Source organism: Danio rerio, chromosome 13, assembly GCF_052040795.2.
Source record: "Danio rerio strain M-AB ecotype USA chromosome 13, GRCz13ab, whole genome shotgun sequence".
Classification (NCBI taxonomy): domain Eukaryota; kingdom Metazoa; phylum Chordata; class Actinopteri; order Cypriniformes; family Danionidae; genus Danio; species Danio rerio.
Genome location: NC_141033.1, coordinates 44,938,793 through 44,958,440, shown reverse-complemented (window position 1 = coordinate 44,958,440; position 19,648 = coordinate 44,938,793). Strand labels below are relative to the sequence as shown.

Here is a 19,648-nt window from a genome sequence, read left to right as displayed (position 1 = left end):
ATATATTTATGCATTTTTTTTTTTTGGAGTCAGACACTTTGGACAACGCTTGTACAAAAATTAAAACCTTGTAAAAACGCAATTAAGACTTTTTAATACCTTTTAAGGGCCTTAACTTACTCATAATTGCTTTATCAACTTTTAATACTTTTTAAGACCCAGCGGACACCCTGAATTTGTTATAAATTGTTTGAAATGATACTGGGTTAATATGATTTAAAGCAACATTTTGTAGAATATATATTTTTTATACCAGATAAATTATTCATTCCCCTTTGCAAATTTATTTTTTGTATAGTCTGCCCACAGCCTTTCATCAAATTAGTTTTTTGGCCTTTTATAGGAAAAGGTTTGGGCACCCCTGCTTTAGATGATATCCCAGAGCTCTCTAATTCTCTGTAGACGCAAACATCATGAGATGTTCAAAGTCCAGAAAAGGAACCAAAATCATCAGAACATTCCAGAGGACTTCAGTGGTTCAACTGTAATCATATAAAGCTGCAAGAATACTTTTGTGAGCCAAAACAAATGTAAATGTGACTGTTTGCCAATATCAAAATAACAATTCAAACTACAACTTAAAAATCACGTGAAGATGCAGAGACTTGTTTTAGGTATGTTGATTGATGTTCGTCCATCTGAAAATGAATAGGAGAGGGGGCTTTCTTTTTGAGCATCAATAATCATAAGCGTTTTTGGGTTTTTTGTTGTTGTTTTCAATGGACTATATGCACAGTTAGTGTTTTTCAGCCAATGATAAACTTCTGGTGAAAGCTTAATGTGACTATTTTCAATTTCATGTTTCTTTTACAGCAGTGATGTTGTAATGTATTCACAATACATTCTGTTAAATAGACTTAAGTATTTATTTAGTTGTTTAAGCGTTAAATGAGATGAAACACTGTGTAAGCTCTAGTGCCGTCAGGATCAGCAGGCGAGCGCAGAAACTCCATTGAAAATACTGAGGTAAAAAAAAGTCATATTTTGAAAATCACATGGCAAGAGATGATGACATTTGATGCAGTGCTTCTTGTCCAGATAGACATCTCAGTTTAAACGTCAGTGAATACAGTTATTTTCCCCACTTTTTTAGTACCAAATAAATATGAATGAATATCTCAGGCCTTCTGTAATCTCAATCATTCATCTGTGGAAAAGCGTCACTAAAACAGCTTGAAAACAATAGGATTTCGACGACTGCAACTCAAAATGTTTATTTTATTTTTTTAACATTTAAATTTGCAATGTTAACCTACATATTCGTTGTATTTCCCTCATACTTTCACCGTATATAACTACCATAAAGAATTATGAAATTGTTTACGTTTTTTCCGTATGTATCCTGCACTGGCTCCATGATTCATGTAACGTTACCAGCAAATGTTTCTTTCCAGCTTTATTACACTGTAGCTCCTTTGCAAAATGCTCTGCGGTTAAATACTTCAGAAAATAAACAGCAGTAAAGTAGTATCCTCCGACACAATCCTGTAAAATGGGCATTATTCTGACGGCAGTATTGAGAATCAAACTAACCGTCAAAAACACGCGCTTCCCCGTTTGTGTAGTTGTCATAAAAAAAGTAAATAAGTGCTTTGTTTATGATAAGTTATTATACAAAAGGTCTCACCTTAAAGAAAATGTAACCGTATAATAGGGTACATGCAGTATTACCTGGGCCAAAACGCTTCCGGTGAACAATTTGCCGTTACAAAATTTGCGCGTTTAAGGCAAAGTCCCTTAAATGTATTCTATAGTCTTTAAGGCGTTTTCTTTAAAAATCAACGATTTTCACTGTCTGATTCATATACGATATAAAGTGGGTCTCGGAATGTTCAAGCACTGCATTAAATTCCATTTCCCCTGCCATGTTTTTAAACAACTATTTTACCTCAATGGAGTTTCTGCGCCAGCCTGTTGATCCTGACGGGCGCGTGCGTGAATACGGCTTCTCATTTTACGCTTGAACAACTAAATGAATGCTGCTGAAGACTATTCCACTGATATTTTAATTACATTACAACATTAATGCTGTAAAAGGAAAAAATAAAATTGAAAAAAAAGACACATTAACAGTTCACTGGAAGTTTATTGATACAAAGAAACACTGTTAGCTGTGCATTTTTAGCATTTAGCACCTATTTTTTTTTTCAGAAAATGGCGGTCAGATTAACAAATGTTTGTATTTGCTGTGATTGGGAGAAAATAAAAATTTGTTGTGATTGGGAATGTTTTTTAATGTATCTAATCATTTAAGTAAAATAGCTTCTGACTGTTAATTTTATTATTACCCAAAATAAATAAAATGTTTTGATTTTGATGTTAAAGAGGTTCAAGAACCTTGAAGAAGAATATTAAAGGGATAGTTCACCCACTATCCGCTTTAGTGTGACGCAAAACAGCTTCCAGGTCCAAGCGTTCTATCAAATTGTTTGAGGAAACTCATTAAATGTAAATAATAAACATTTACAAAGCAATGTGATACTTTTGAAAATCACAATCGCTATATATATATATATATATATATATATATATATATATATATATATATATATATATATATATATATATCCATGCCTAATATCCGATGGCCAGAATGACTAATTTTCAATAAATTGTTAAAATTTTGGTATTTGTGATGCAGCAAGTCCAGAGACTGATGTACACCATGACACATTTTCTTATGGTTTACACACACTGAAGTGGTTACAAACCTACAAGTTTCTTCTGTTGGACACAACAGATAATATTTTGAATACAGCTGAAAACATGTAGCCACTGACTTCTAGGATAAACAAATACTATGAAAGTCAATGGTTATATCTTGTGTTCAATAGAAGACAGAAACTAATGTTTGGAAGGAGAGTAAATGACAATTTTCGGTTTTTGGTGAACAGATAAGGAAAACGGGCAGAAATAAATCAACACCCCCACCACAGACAAGTTGATTCAATTGTTTAATTATAATAAAACAAAGAAAGCTCTTCTGCAGATACACATTCCCCAGTGCTCTGTCGAACTTCAAAACCATTTAATAAACTGAATGCAACAGTCAGCAAGAGTAATCTCAACCAATAAAAGCCCAGACTTGGACCAGAATGCAACAATCTTTGACTCGTTCATGCAGAGTTACGCTCATTAAAGCCTGCTCTTCTAGATTAGATCTCTAAAAATTCTGTCTACTGTTGACCACAGTATGAGCAAACAACGTGACATCAGGTTACAGGGGATGGTGAACAATCATAAGCATCTGTTTTAGTCACTGACCTACAGAAACTCAGAGCTGATTCTAGTTTAAAGGGATTCAGGGTGCAACAGATGCTCCGATTGCATGCGAAAATGCATCTTTGGATTAAAACAGAATCTAAAAGTTCATCCCACCCACCTGTTAAAATGTGAATAAATATAGCAAAGCAATTCCTTCACCCTTGAGCCATTCCAAACCTGTATTACCTTTATTTAATGAAACAAGACGTTTAGCAGAATGTCCAAGCTGCATTTTCCATACAATAAACACATTCATCGACCCAGAATTAATGATGAAGTTATACTGTCATTACATTTATGTCCTTACAAACATAATAGAAGTTTTTTGTTTGTCGTTTATAAACCAAACACTGATTATTTAATGGTGTGGACACCATATTTATTCCTCATGATGGTTTGGAAAAACTCAAGTGACAGCTTTCATATTCAGATGGACTTTATCTTTTAAGCTTAAATACAGTAGCATAAAAGCACGTCCATACGACTTGATCAACTATATTCTAAATCTTCTGAAGCCATATGATATGACTGTACTGGACAGACAAATATTAATTACTTAAAATATACAACATGCTATAACATTTTAAAAAGCTGTCACTTTTCAGCTTATATTTACTTTCAGTATAATTAAAATACAAGTATTTTCTTTCATTTTAGCTTGGTTTCTTTCCCAATTTTTAATTTGGAGTTATTTAAGCAATAAAACAGACATTGTAAATTAATTTTTGCATTACTTGTGACACTTCAGTTTAATTATAGGCCTTTTTTATGCCCTGCACAATTATTTTCCCAGCGTTTTTGCTACAAACTTGTTCATTTCACAACCATCAAAAGGCTTCAGAAGACTTAAACTATATTGCACAAATTAATTTTACAGATTTAAAATTTATCTGGTTTCCTGTTAACTTTTATGGCATGGAAAATAAAATAAAAAAGTCCTCCGTAAAAGAAAGATGTCAGGATTTAAACACCATGTGAAAGAAATAAAAACAACAACTTCATTTACACTTCTGAATGAACTACTTCTATGAATTAAAAACCAAACACCTATGCAGTGAGATGCCTGAGTATATCCATCTTACAGGAACAACCAAACCCAGATCAAAGTGGCTGATTTGCTGAGAACGATTATTTTGACATGGAGACTGGTCAGGTTTCTAAAAAAAAAAAAATGCAGCATTACAGTCGATTTGAAACGCCTGAGTAAGTCCAGAATAAATCTCAGCAGTAGAAAGACAAGTAATGAAGAATACTTGGTCAACGCTAACACACACACACCTGAGATGAGGACACGCGCACAAGTTACAAACTAACATGATGTTCCTGCGATGCTGCAGGATAAATTACAACCTTCAGACAGGGTTTTCTGAGCACAGACCAACTTCCAACTTATTTCTCGAAACTAAGCTCAAACCGTGTCAAAAACAACAGCTGGTAGAGTTTAAGACACTAGTCTTAGGTCCGATAAGTCACGTTATTGCTTGTGAAGAGTGCATAATCACAAGACATCAGAGATCAAATAAACCCAGCTAAAGGAGAGCTCTATAACATCTCATATATTATGTGGATCAAAGCAAGCATCTCAGAAATTACAATCAGCATCATTCGTGCGACACAAGATGCCTTTGTTTAATTCAAATGAATTTAATGGTGTGAATTTCTGAACTAACACTCCACTTTTTTGTAGACTTCTTGTACAACTCCCTTAGAGTTAAACAGTTGGGTTTTGCCATTTTCAGGCCTGGCAGGAGCACTTTTAGCTTAGCTTAGGATAGATCATTGAATCGGACTAGACCATTAGCATCTTGCTTTAAAATGACAAAATAAGTTTAAAACATTTTCCAATTTCAAGCAAGACTTAGTATGAGTTACATCATGTATCAAGATCAACGGGAAACTAAAAGTTGATATTTTCTAGGCAAGGGGTGCCCAAACTCCTAGAGGGCCCGTGTCCTGCAAAGCTTAATTCCAACAGCAATCAAACACACCCTAGCTAATCAAGCTTATACTAGGCTTTCTAGAAACATTCGCACAGGTGTGGCAGGACACCAGCCCTCCAGAAATGAGTTTAGGCACCACTGTTGTAGACCAATAGACACAGTGCTAACTTTCATTATGACATAATAATCAAGGAACTTAAATTGGAGCATAATTCCAAGTCATATCAGCCTAGAAAACAGCAACTTTTCATTTTCAGTCAGTCTTGGTACACAATGTAACTACAGATAAGTCAAGATCTAAATAAGAAAAATCCCTTTGGTCATTTTTGAGCAAGATGCTAATGGTCTAATCCGATTCAATGATCTATGCTAAGCGAAGTGTTCCCGCCAGACCTGGAGTTCGGCTGAACTGATCAAAAAATGGTAAAGCTCATCTCTTTAACTGTAAAATGAGTATTTCCAAAAAAAACAGTGGAGTGTCCCATCTGTAATCCATGGCCGGAGCACTTTTAGTTTAGCTTAGCATAAATCAGTGGTTCCCAACCTTTTTCTTTGGGGCCCCCCCCATGAACATATACAAACATTGGAGCCCCCCCACCATATAAATACACACCCACGCACACACATATGTACTGTATATATATATATATATATATATATATATATATATATATATATATATATATATATATATATATATATATATGTGTGTGTGTGTGTTTGTGTAATATTAATATATAGTAATACGTATAGAAAATATTAATTAATCAGTTTTAACTTGTCTTGGCCTTCAATAAAACCAAAATTTAGGTAGGCTTTGTCATACTGTCTAATCTTTTTCTTCGCCTCTGAAGAATCACTGCATTTACGTTTGTCTGCCATTTTTGTTTTGATTTTGCCTTTACTACACGTTGACAAGCAGATTGCGCGAGTGAGCAAAATTTAAATAATTATTTAAAGTTATTTATTTTAATTATTTTCACTATTATGTTGGAATTTTAAGCATGTGGTTAGATTATTTTTTTTGGTACTTAAAAACACATATATAATAGTAGGGCTGCTCGATTTTGGGAAAAATCATAATCTTGATTATTTTGGTCATAATTGTAATCACGATTATTCAAAACGATTGCCAGTTAAAGTCAAAATTATTAGTGCTCCTGAGATTTTTTTTTTTTATATAAATATTTCCCAAATTAAGTTTAACAGAGCAAGGAATTTAAACAGTATTTCCTACAATATTTTTTCTTCTATTTGTTTTATTTTAGCTAGAATAAAGACAAGAATAAAGCAAGATATATTTTTGATTGTCTGCAGAATAAACTACCGTTATAATGACTTGCCTTATTACTCTAATTAAGCCTTTGAACTGCACTTTAATCTGAATGCTTGTATTTTGAAAAAAATATCTAGTAAAATATTATGTGCTGTCATCATAGCAAAGACAAAAAGAAATCAGTAATTAGAAATGAGATATCAAAACTATTATGTTCAGAAATAAGTTAATAAAATATTCTTTCCATGAAACAGAAATTGGGCAGGAAAAGGTTTGCTAATATTCAAGAGGGCTAATAATTCTGACTTCAACTGTATACATACAGTTATTTTCCACCCTGCAAAGGAAAGAGAAATAAATACAATAGAATAAAAATATGAAACAAACTGTGCTTTAATCATCTTCACTGTAAGAAAAACACTTTAGCTACAGCAGTCCTTCAGTCAAGAGCAGCGAGGGTTTTCTCGTTATGTTTGTTTAATAATTATAAAAACAGGCGGCAGAAGGATTATAGCGCACTATCTCTTTAATGGTTTCTCTTTCACGTCTTTTGATCCTCAACTCGTTTGTTTATTACACAAATGAGGGTTAATGTAAATAATCACTAAACACCGCGTTTTGACACCTATTTGACCATTAAAGCGCTCACGTTAAGATGACTTTAGATGTCTGCGCTCCTCTGCTCGTCTCAGTGTGTGAATGAGAGTGAGTGCTGACCGGCCGCATGCTTCTGACTGCGTGATCGTGCTGCACACACACATAAGCTCTTTCGCGCTTTTAAGAGCAACACGTGTACAACTGTGGCGAAATATGATGCAATAATCATTTATCTCGATTAATGCTTTTTTATAATCATTTGAAACCGAAATCTAAATCGGATTTTTGATTAATTGCAAAGCCCTTTATAATAGTGGAGCACTTTTATGCCTTTTTCTACCTCAATACTTATCCTCTCCCGCGCCCCCCCTGTGAACTCTGGCGCCCCCCTTAGGGGGGCGCGGACCCCAGGTTGGGAACCACTGGCATAAATCATTGAATTTGATTAGACCATTAGCATCTTGCTTTGGAATGATCAAATGAGCTTATAATATTTTTCAATTTCAAGCGTGACAAAAACTGAAAAGTTGATTTAATTCTAAATCTAGCTAGGCTTAGCGCACGAAAATCCACCAACTTTAATCAAAGTTCCTTCCTTATGTCATGAGGAGTATAAATCTGAGCAATATCAGCCTAGAAAACAGCAACTTTTCATTTTCAGTCAGTCTAAGCACACAATGTAACAACAGATAGGTCAAGATCTAAATAACATTCCTTTTGTTGATTTTTGAGCAATATGCTAATGGTCTAATCCAATTCAATGATTTATGCTAAGCTAAAAGTGTTCCCGTCAGACTTGGAGATTGGCTGAATGGATTAAACAGTTGAGTTAACACTTTTGAACTCTAGGGAGGTGAAAAAATTATTTCCAAAATAATAAATGAAGTTTAAACTTTTTATTAAGAAAAAACAAACAACATTCTTAAGGTTTTCACAAACTATTATGAAACCGAGTTTAGCTTAAAAACCAGGTTTGGTGTATATTATGAAATTTTTAAAAGGACAAAAGTAACTGAAAAGAAAATGATATTAAAAATGGTTTATTATATTTTTTCAAACTCAAATAAAACAAAAAGTCCATCAAGTTGTGACCACCTTGCATTTACAATTACCATCCTTAAAGATAAAACTCTGCCAACATGCACAGAACCTAAAAACAACTCAAAAGCAAATGACTTAAATTAAACGTTTTAAAAAAGGTGCCAGAAAAACCTGATCGCTGATTAAAATCATTTTAAGGCCAGTTTCGTTTCCTTTTCAGGAGAGACTTCTCTGAACAAGCCTCTCCAGGCAGTTTCTTGTGTTTTTTCTAAACAGTGGTGTAGATTAATGAAACAGCATTTGGACATGAACTGTTGTCGTGGCCAGCAAGTGATTCCTAAAGTACACAGGGATACAAATTTCCTGACAGAAGCAACATGAACCAACCATTGCATGTTTTCTTTGTATCTATGAGATAATCAGGTGAGCATGTCTGACGCAGAGCACAACGGAAAGGGTTACAGGCAGCAGCGCTGTGGCCATACCTGCTTACACACACGCACGCACGCACACAGGCACACATACACACAGAGAGAAACACTCTCCCACACAGACTATGGTGTTACTGGCTCCATATTGGGGCGTCTCTGACAATCCCATGATGCTGGTCACAGTTTGGCAGCCATGAAGTTGATGTGAGGTTTGGTGAGGGGAAACAGCGGCAGACTCCTCTTGAACTCAGTCATATCCTGAACCAATGATGGCTGAAAACACACAAACACAAGCGAAATACATTAAATAAGAAACTACCAGCAGTGCTTTAGGATGCAAAACTAGCCTTGAGATAAACTATTATTTGTGTTGTAAATCCCAATTATATTTTAACCCCTTCCTCTTGGCCCTTGAAACAGAGTGTGAAGGGTAAGGGCTTCAAAATTTACCCCTAAGAAACTGGACACCACTACAACACCCGCACACATCATCATATGTCGTCACAAGCTTAGTTCATATGAGATTGATGATTACAGGTGCATTCTTTTTTTTGTTTTATTATTGTTTATTAGTTTTATTCATCTTCAGGAAGTCACAAAGGCAATGATATCATAGTGATATAATGTGGCCATAAGCTCGAAACTGTACTGTGTGTTTACACTGTGGCCATATTCATCTAGGTAAACACAAGAAATCAACATTAACTTTGTAGCCTACCAAACACTGTAAAAAGGTAATTTCCAGCGGCTAGACTTTTCTGACAGGGTATTCGAGTGACAGATGTGAAAGTATGTTACGGGACTACTCGGTGCTTCCCACAGGTTTAAAATATACTTGTGGTGGTAGCCGGATTGAAACACACCATTAACCCACATCATATATGGTTACCATATGCGACAAACAAAACTGTTTAATTTAACAATTTTATTTGTTATGACACTGTTATCCACGGTTTCATTTTAATGGGTTAAAGTAAAAAAAAAGACTGCTGAAATAAAAAGGAAATCCACTATTTCTTATACTTTTATGCTATTCAGGAGCCATGTGCACCTACTGACAGGTCAAATCTGCTTCTCACACAAGTTCAAAGCAAATTTGACTGCCAAAGCTTTTTAGATATGTATATAAAATAGTCTATGTACTATATTAACATCAAACTAATCAAATAATCAGCAAATGAGAAATAAATGACTTAAGGAATAAAAACACTATTGTAATTACAAGATTAAAACGTGTATACTGAAGGCAAATGCGCTGATTAACTATTACTAATGGTCTACATATATTTTGCAGCCAGTTTAGACCAATGGTTTCGTCCTCTTCGAGTATCTAGTAAAGTTTTTCTGTGTCGTTAAGATTAAAAAAAATAATTTTTTAATGTTTCTCTTGTGACTGTGCACGTGCTGTCAGTTGCAAAGGCAAACGAAAGTAGGCTAAAGAACGACAGCTTTAGAAAGCAAAAGCTGAATCCCGGACATTTTAGGAGGTTTAGAAACCTGGGCCAGACAATTTTTTTAATTGCTAAAAGGGCACGTCTCTGTAGGTCTGCAGAGCATGTGATACTGTCTGTGAAAGTGTTGACAGGTCTCGCACACAGAACGAAACGGGTAAACAAGAAGATTTTCCACTACTTTATTGCCGATGTGTTGATGTATTAGGTGGATATAAAATAGCGTAAAAGGATGATAATAATAGTAGGCTAAATAAAAACTTGTCACTAAATATACTTGGGCAGCCGTTAACATACCTGGGCAGCCTGCTCATGTAGAGTCTATGTGTGGGAAGCACTGCTACTATATATGTGGAGTTATTATTATAGATTATAGATAGTGAAATTTAGTGGGTTTAAAAAAATAAAAATAAATAAATAAATAATTAAAAAAAAAAGAAGCATGATCATTAAAACATGAATGCAGTTACGAATGCATTAAAACCTATGCTTGTTTGTTGTTAAAATTCTTAATACCCAAAATACTAATTTGTGCATCTCCAGACTAGTGTATGCAGCCAGGTTTTAGATTGTGCATCCAGAGTAATTTTTGTATCCCTTAGTTTCGTGTGGCCCTGGAAAATTTCTATTTAAAGTACTATCCTCTTAGCCCTACGTCCTTAGCCTAAAGAAAATTGGTGGTTAAGGGGAAAGGCTAAGGGGTAGAATTAGAATTGAGCCAAAGTCTCCAAAAAGGCATTTAGTTGAAGGAAAATAGAGTAAAATATATCAAATGTGTTAAAAACTTTAACATAACAGTCCATTGGTTATTGTATTTATAAACATTAACAAAGATGGATACTGCAATTAATGTATTGTTCATGGTTTATGCAAGTTAATAATAAAGTATTTTATTTTTTATGATGTTAACAAGCACAACTTTGGATATTAAAAAAATGCATCAGTAAAATTTGAACTAAAATTTATAAATGCTGTACAAGATTGTACATAGTTCAATGTTAGTAAATAGGTTAACCAACATTAACTAATAGACTAGTATTTTTTCTCTTTAGTTTTACTTGAAACGTTTTATAAAATAACCTTTTTATTTTATTATTAATAATATTATTTTATTGGAATTCATGATTTTCAGGATGTTCATGTTTATAAGTTTAAAGGAAAAGCAATCTTTTAGGTTACATTTTATTATCTTACAAATTATTTGGCATTTTTGATCCATTTATAATTAAAACTATTATTACCTTCTTGCCAATTGTTTTTACAAACTCTACTAGTGTACAATCATATGTTTACACTTCTCTAAATGAATAAGCAATTGCAAAAGTGCATATTGCATTAACCCATACTGACATACCACTACTTTACATGCACATCTATACAATACCTGAGGAAGTGATGGAGCAGGAGCCAGATTGACATCATTTTGAGCAGGAAACTCTCCGACCAGTGGACCTGTCCAAAACAAATGGTGTAAATAAGTGAATCTGCCATTGCATCAATCCGTTTTTCCCAAAAATAACATCAGTACTCACAAGAGTCCATCTCTCTAGACAGCACATGCACAGACACTTTATGTCTTCTGGGGGCATCAATGGCCAACAAGTCCTAGAGAGAATAAACATGATGATCAAAACATATCTTTGGAAGACCTCAAAGTAAATTGCTCTTTACATGGGGAGTATTTACTGAAAAAGTCCATTTAACTAAAGTACTCATACATCAATAGACACAAAAGACTATATAAATATGCATGTATAAGATCATCATGTACATTTTTTATATTTAATGGATTAAAAAAAAGTCAATTTACCTAAAGCACTCAACAAGCACAAATGTAATAATAACAAAATATAAATACAAAACCGCACATATAAATTTTTGCTATTATTAAGATTATCATGTACATTTTTATATTTACTGGTTATAAAGAGCACAATGGGCAATAAAGTCGGTATCAGTATTTATTGACCAAATACCACAGTCAACAACGATAAAAAAAAGAAACGTTCGATATGAAGTTTAGGTGAGAAGGTTATCAGGGTTCATACACATTTTTACAACTAAAATTCAATGCCTTTTCCATGACTTAATTTTCCATGACTTAAGACTTAAATTTTCATGACCTAATGTTTCATGCAATGTTTATGTATACGTGGTAAAAAACAAGAAAAACAATGCATGTTCAAAGTTAGTACAGCATATAAAACATGCAACAATCTATGTAGTTCAAATTAATCTTTATATATATACACGTACATTTGATTTTAATAATGCTCATGCAGCACTAATAATGTAAGAACATGATTTTGGCCATGGACAGAAAAAAGTAAACAAAACTAACCAATATTAGTATAACCCAAAAGCGCTATATAAAATGTAAGGAATTATTATTATTATTATTATTTTTTTTTTTTATTTAAGTGTACAGATATCTGTTAAAATTTCCATGACTTTTCCAAAACTTAGTGTGTTTTTCTGTTTTTCCAAAACTTTTCCAGGCTTTCCAGACTTTTTCATGACCCTGGGTTATAGTTTTATTAAAATGTGGTGGCTGAGTGCGCGCCTTGGAAGCAATGCCAATAAGCTTAGGGTGTAAGTTTGTCATTTCTAATGGCGGGAGCGACGTGGTCACGGTGTGCAAGCGGTGCACACGTTATGCACACACATTTTCCAGGTGCACCTAGATGAAAAAAATCTGAACTTTTCCGAATGCCCCAAGCGCATCGCGATTCATGCAAGTAGAACTAACCGATCTGCTTCACTCTTTGTATAGAATATGCACATTTGAGTAATAATAGCAGACTAATTACCTCAGACAAACAAAGCGCACCCAAACACTGCAGTGCTTTTTACTTTTCTCCATAAACTTGTATCGGAGCAATGCCTTGTCTGTTTCTCATCCTCTGAGAAAACAGTTAACAGTAACCTAGTTACAGAAAGAAGCCAGGGGAGCATGAGTGCAAGGCGCATTGAAAATGGTGAAGAAATTGTGCTTTCACGTGTAAGTTTGGGTTACGTCATTGTCACTTCAGGTCAGAATAACACGTTATAAGAAGTTGTTGTAGTGTGCGTGTGTGGTTTTTCTTGCTCTTTCGCTATCTCTCTCTCGCTCTCCATCTCTGTCTGATTTATTCGCAGGTGCAGCGGATTACGGCGAATCATGCTTGGCAATTGGATTGGCGGTGGCCGCATTTAAAACCCCAAAGAACATGGATTAAGTGGCTCCACGCTCTTATTTTTCAGGGAAGTTTGCTCTAATTTAGTTAGTTGGGTTTATTGTCATTTATTTTGGCTTAACCCCTCCAGATGCCATTTTGCTCATTTTCTTTGAATAAATCATATTTTCCTGTGAATTTCAGTGATTTGGTTTATATTTTAGGGAAAAAAGTGCAGGGGCACCAGGGATTGTTTTTAATCCCTGTCATCTTGTTTTGGTTAAACTTCTTTTTGATTAAGGATTTTTTATTTACTTCATAACACATCCAAAAACAAGTGCAGTTGCGCTAGCAGCAGTGAGGGAGATTGTAAATAAAAAAAGGATCTAAGAATGTCACCACAGTGGCTTTTTGGTTTCTTTTCTTGTGCATCCCAGCCACTAGCACCTTATTTGAAAGATTGTTTAGCATAGGGGTGATGTATTCATCCAACTTCACTATTTGTAATGTTGCAAAATGTATATGAATAATGATGGTTGGTTCCTTTACTTGAAAGCTCAGATTGGATTATCATAATTTGTATTGTTTACAGAGTATAAGGTGTGAATAATAAAGATACAGTAAACCTCAAAGTTTGCTTTGACTGTTCAGCATGTACACTTTACCATTGAACACACTTTATAACATTTTATCAATTAAGTTTAAGAGTCTTTTTAACACTGAAATTTATTTGATTCTAAAAAAAAAGATCAGATATTTTATTTAAATATTTTTGACTGTTAAAACTATTTGCCTTAATAATGTTGGTTAAATTATTATGGGTTAATAAAAGAAAATCTTAATATTTCTAAATGGATTGTTAAAAATATTCAATAATTATTGATACTGAATGATATGAAACATCCTGATTTTTTTTGCAGTATCGCCCAGCCCTAATGCACTAACACACAAACATGCATATTTATTCAATACAAATATTCAGCAACGAAAAATACGTTTCTAAATTAAATTATCGGATTTATTTTTAAGTTAAATGCACAATAAATGTAAACCTTCTTCATACTCGACAATGTTAAAGCATATATCTTACAGCAATGGTCTCTATTTAACTATTTACATACATAGTTAAGATCGGTGCTTTTTTTACATATATTTGCATAATGAGTTGTGATTGGGCTATATCACATTTCTGAATCTTCACTATGCAAAGAAGACTGTGCAGGCTCTTAGTTCACAATAAAAGTGGTATCATGTCTCAAAACCTGCATAGAAACATATGCTCGCAAGCAGAGTTTTTGTTATTTACTTGTTATGATTACGACTCAAATATTTCTGATCATCACTAACCCTGTAAAACTGCATAATGTGTTCCTTTGTCAGTGTCTTCAGGTAAGCCACTTCAATATTATCTAGAGATCACACAAAAAAATGTGGTTAATACTCAACATATAACGGACTCTAATGCAAGTTTATTTCAATATCTGACTCACCCCTGTCGAAGTTGTACTGTTGTGAGATGATCTCTCCCCAGTACTTTGCACACTCGGCCGCCAGCTTCTTGGGTTTGTCAAGACGGCGAATGGCCAGTGCCTGGATGTGTTTCTGAAAGGCCTCGTCTCCCATCTCCTCCACACTCTTCTCCATGGTCTTCAGGAAAGCCTCTACACGAGACTCCAGGTAGTGGGGAGCTTTTTCAGACTGGATGATGAAGCGCAGACCCTGCACCCCATTGGCCCTGCGAGGCCCACTGAACACAATATAACCTGGATGGACAGACACAGACATACAGTGGGGGAAATAAGTAATGGACACATCAGTTTTTTTTCCTGGGAATAACATTTCTAAAGGAGCTGTTGACATAGAATTTAACCAGATTTAGGTAAAAACCCAAACAAACACAAACAAAAATAAAACCAAATTTTTAAAAATCTGAAAAATGAGTTGTGTAATAAAAATATAATGGCACAGGGAGAAAGTACTGAACTATGTAAGCATATTTATTTATATAAAAGGTTTTTTTTAGAGAAGGCAGCTTAAAGACACCTCTCACATGGAGAACGAAGTCATATGAATTGCTCAGGTGTGAGTTTTTCACAGACTCCAACAGAGTAAAAATCTTGATGGTTCTGTGGGTCTCGTCTATCCAAACTGATCTCTAACTTGTATTTTATTTTGGATTTAGATCAGGGAATTGGCTGGCCCATTCTATAGCTTAATTTTCTTTCTCTGAAAGCATTTGAGAATTTCCTTGGCTGTGTTTTGGATCATTGTCTTGCTGAAATGTCCACCCTGGTTTCATATTCATCATCCTACTAATGTAGATGTTAGGCTGAAGCAGCTAATATTTATCAATGAGGAAGGGCAGAGGGTTGTTGAACTACTGAGAGATTTCAGCTGCTGTCTGTGCTTTCACTGCCTTTCTACACCTCCCTTTCTTCATGCGTTCAATACTTTGTTGACTGCGTCATTTCATTTTATTATGCATAACATTATTTGTAAACAAATTAGTTTTGATTTCTTTGCATGTATGGATTTTTTTTTTGGTTCTTACAAACATTCTGGGAAAATTTCAAGTCAAAGGCACCTTTGGAAATGTTTTCTGAGAAAAATGGTGCTATTGTTCAACAGTGTTTTGTTCTGTAGACAATCGGAAAAAGAAATAGCTAAAAGGGGCTAATAATTTTGTCCCTAAATAAAAAACTGCTTTTATTCAAGCAGAAATAAGACTTTCTCCAGAAGAAAAAAATATTATCAGACATGCTGTTAAAATTTCCTTGGCCCGTTTATAATTTGGTAAATATTTAAAAAAGCTAAAATAATTCAAAGGGGGGCTAATAATTCAGACTTAAACTGTATATAGTGACCATAGATATAGTAATCAGAGTAAATACTCTTCAGGGCAAATGTTTGATTTAAAAAATAAAATAAAATAAAAAATAAAAGTAGAATAATTATAATTAGATAAGAAATTAAAACATAAGAATATTTAGAATAAAACACAATTTTCAAAAACTAAATTACAGGCCTAACATAAAAGATTTTGCGAAATGAAATCTAAACACTTATTTCAAGATAGCAACTCTCACAATGCTGTTAGTTTCTGTCTGCATCCCCATAATACCATGTAATATTAAATCTATTTTTACAATACAAAATTAACAATAGAGCATAACATGAAACTATAGAGTTTTTTGGTTAAATAGATTTATATATATATATATATATATATATATATATATATATATATATATATATATATATATATATATATATATATTTATATTGCACAGACAGCCCTAGTCCCAATTTACCATTGCAATCATATTTTTACATGCAAATTTATATTCTACCGCATGTGCTAAGATGTTGAAAAAGAATAAGCATGCTTTTGTGAAAAGCAGGAACACTAGAGATTAGACTGTGTGTGGCTGTTTTTGCTTCCACATGTGCAGGTGTGTGTTCATGTAAATCGATAGAAGAAAATCTGCATTTGCATGCCTATTAACTGGATTACACACAGTGGTTGAGAAACACTTTGCCAGCTGAGATGTCATTTTTTAAGAATGGTATCTTTGAAAATAACTGTTTATTAGTAAATATAAAGATTCTGTTATAATAAAAATTAATAACTCCTAAATGCATTTATACATTGCATACCGTAATGTTAAATTGATATTTTGTCCTTAAAATAAACAGTAATGATTGTTTTTTTTCTCCACTGGTCCAATCATATTACTGACAAACAAAAACCATATAGTATTAGCGCACACACACACACAACTGAAACATTGGCTCATGACAGTTTTAATTTACCCAGCTGTTCTTTGGTGCGTAGCGTGTTGAAGCATGGCTCAGAAATGATCTGACAGAAGAGCTCCAGCAGCATGTTCTCATGGGTGTTCTGCATGTCAGTCTGATAGTAAATCTCGATCCCACAGTTATTATGAACCTCGTTTCTCTGCTGGTAAACATACCAACCACCTGATAACCACAGAGAACTGGACTTAAAACACAAGAACCATGACAACACACAACAACACACAAATATCACCCAAAATTACACAACAGTGATTTAGGTTTAACACCAGTCATTTTCCTCAAGTTCCTCAATTTAATAAAAATGTCTTGTGAAATGTCCAAAAGGAGCTTACATGGTGTTAAATGCCTTCCCATAAAAATATAAACAAATAAAATAAAAACTATCTAAAATTCTTAAATAAAATAGCATTTGTGTTTTGATCAAATAAATGGAGCCCTGGTGAGCAGACCCTTTTCCAAAAATCTTAACAATCTCACACATAAGAAACTTAAGTTGAAAAAAGAAAAACTGAATAACATTAATAAATATTTATGGTGTCAGGCACTTACCATCAGGAACCTGCACCTCTCTGTAGCGAATCAGCTGACTCGGTAGAAGGGGTTTAGTGTGAGCATGCTCAATGAGAGTGTCTTCCAGCATTTGCATCATTTCCAGAGCTGACTAAAAGACAAGACAGTCAGTGAGATGAGAAAATAAAATTGAACATTACACGTCAGGTTAATAAGTGTGCTGCACTGGATTTAAATTGAGTTACTCACATCTATGTCAGTGGTAAGGTTATTCCATTTTATTCCTTACGGTTCCATTCAACTCTATTTGGTTCCACTCCACTCTACTCTACTCTTCTTCATTCCACTCTACTCCACTTCACTTCACTTCACTTTACTCCACTCCATTCTACTCCATTCCACTTTACTCCACTCCACTCGACTCCACTTCGCTCTACTCCACTGTACTCTACTTCATCACTCCATTCCATTCCACTTTACTCCACTCCATTCCAAATTACTCCACTAAACTCTACACCACTCCATTCCACTTTACTGATCTCCATTCTACTCCATTCCATTCCACTCCACTCTTATACACTCCACTCTACTTCAGCCACTCCATTCCACTCTACCTCACTCCATTCCATTACACTCCACTCCATGTGTCAAATTCCCTGGCAATAAAGCAGAATTTCCAAAGGCTATAATGAAAACAAACACAATGCACCTTTGTGCTTTGCATAATATTAAGATTGTTCGAGCTAAAATATTTTCATGAATCGTATATTATATAATATGGTATATTAAAATAGCATGACGTTTATAATTATGAGTGTTTAAAAATAAACAAGAGTACAAAGTCTAATATCCAGTCCTTGAAGTTGTCATTTTGTAGCCAAAGTTCTTGAAATTCTGACATGGTTGAATGACAAGAGGAAAAATGTAAAAACACATTGATGCAGTATGGAACAACTCAGATTATAAAAATTAAGATTTACAAAATACAAGTTATTCAACACAAGCTAAAATCTAAAGTGCCCAAAAGTCCCTGACATTTCATAAGGAAATGGACCAAAAGGAAATTATAATTCAGAGTTTTAGAACAGACTTTAAAATTCCATGACCATGGCAATCCTGTTTATCCATTCACCTCAAAACACATGCCAAGATCAAGGCAATTTTAAATGGCAATTTCAAAATAAACCAAGAAATTAGACAAAGGTAAGCAATTACCAATATGTTTCTGACATTTTAAAATAAGTTAAATGAATCTTTGAAAAAAAAAAGTTGTCCATCTATACTCACTGTTAGAATCTTCCATTACATTTTTATATGCAACCTTAAAACTTTCAAAAACATTTTAAAACTTACTAAGGCCAAAACTGATCATTAGCGCATTTCACCCTAAGCTCTGTTAAATAAGACATTGACTGCGGTATAAATATGTTCCATATTACTGGTTGTGAAAAGTATACAAGTAAAAGTTTATTTATATAGGACCTTTCACAGATATTAAGTCACAATGTGCTTTAAAGTAAAAGAAAACATACAGGGGTATTCGTACCCTTTCATACCCCTTAAACTTTTCCACGTTCTCACATTTCCCACAAAATTTCTTAAGAACACTTTCTTCCACGTTTGCTTGGTCACTCGCATGGCTTCTGGCACACTGCAAACAGGACTTTTTGAGGATTGCTTTTAACAATGGCTCTCTTCTTGCCACTCTTTTATAAAAGTCCAGATTTGAGGACTTTAGTTTGTGGATAGCTGTCTTATGGATGGATTCCCCCACCTGAGCTGTAGATCTCTGCAGTTCATCCATGGGCCTCTTGACTGCATCGCTGATGGGTGCTCTCCTTGATCAGCCTCTTAGTTCAGGAGGACAACTAGGTCTCGATAGGTTTGCAGTTGTGCCATACACTTTCTATTTGCAGATGATGGACTGAACAGTGGCCTGTGAGATGTTCAAAGCTTGGGAAATCTTTTAATAGCCTAACCCTGCTTTAAATTTCTCCACAACTTTATCCCTGAGCTGTCTGGTGTGTTCCTTGGACTTCATGATGCTGTTTGCTCCCCAATATTCTCTTAACAAACCACAGAGGCCGTCATAGAACAGCTGTATTTGTACAGATTAAATTACACATAGGTGGACTCTGACATACGGATGCACCGATCCCAAAAC

General features: G+C 34.3%; 2 protein-coding genes across 11 annotated transcripts in view; one reads left to right on the top strand and one right to left on the bottom strand.

Moving 5' to 3' along the window:
* kmo (kynurenine 3-monooxygenase) overlaps positions 1-19,648 on the top strand; it is a 177,739-nt gene that overhangs the window by 92,644 nt on the left and 65,447 nt on the right. The window lies entirely within an intron of this gene.
* Positions 2,942-19,648, bottom strand: part of ide (insulin-degrading enzyme) — a 46,796-nt gene continuing 30,089 nt past the window's right edge. For all 10 annotated transcript variants that reach the window (NM_001444258.1, NM_001444261.1, NM_001444260.1 and 7 more), the window contains 8 exon segments: positions 2,942-5,736; positions 7,513-8,822; positions 11,385-11,452; positions 11,533-11,605; positions 14,503-14,564; positions 14,646-14,918; positions 16,969-17,136; positions 17,524-17,635. In NM_001444258.1, coding sequence (NP_001431187.1) covers positions 8,727-8,822; positions 11,385-11,452; positions 11,533-11,605; positions 14,503-14,564; positions 14,646-14,918; positions 16,969-17,136; positions 17,524-17,635 — 852 coding nt within the window. In that variant the 3' untranslated portion in view covers positions 2,942-5,736; positions 7,513-8,726.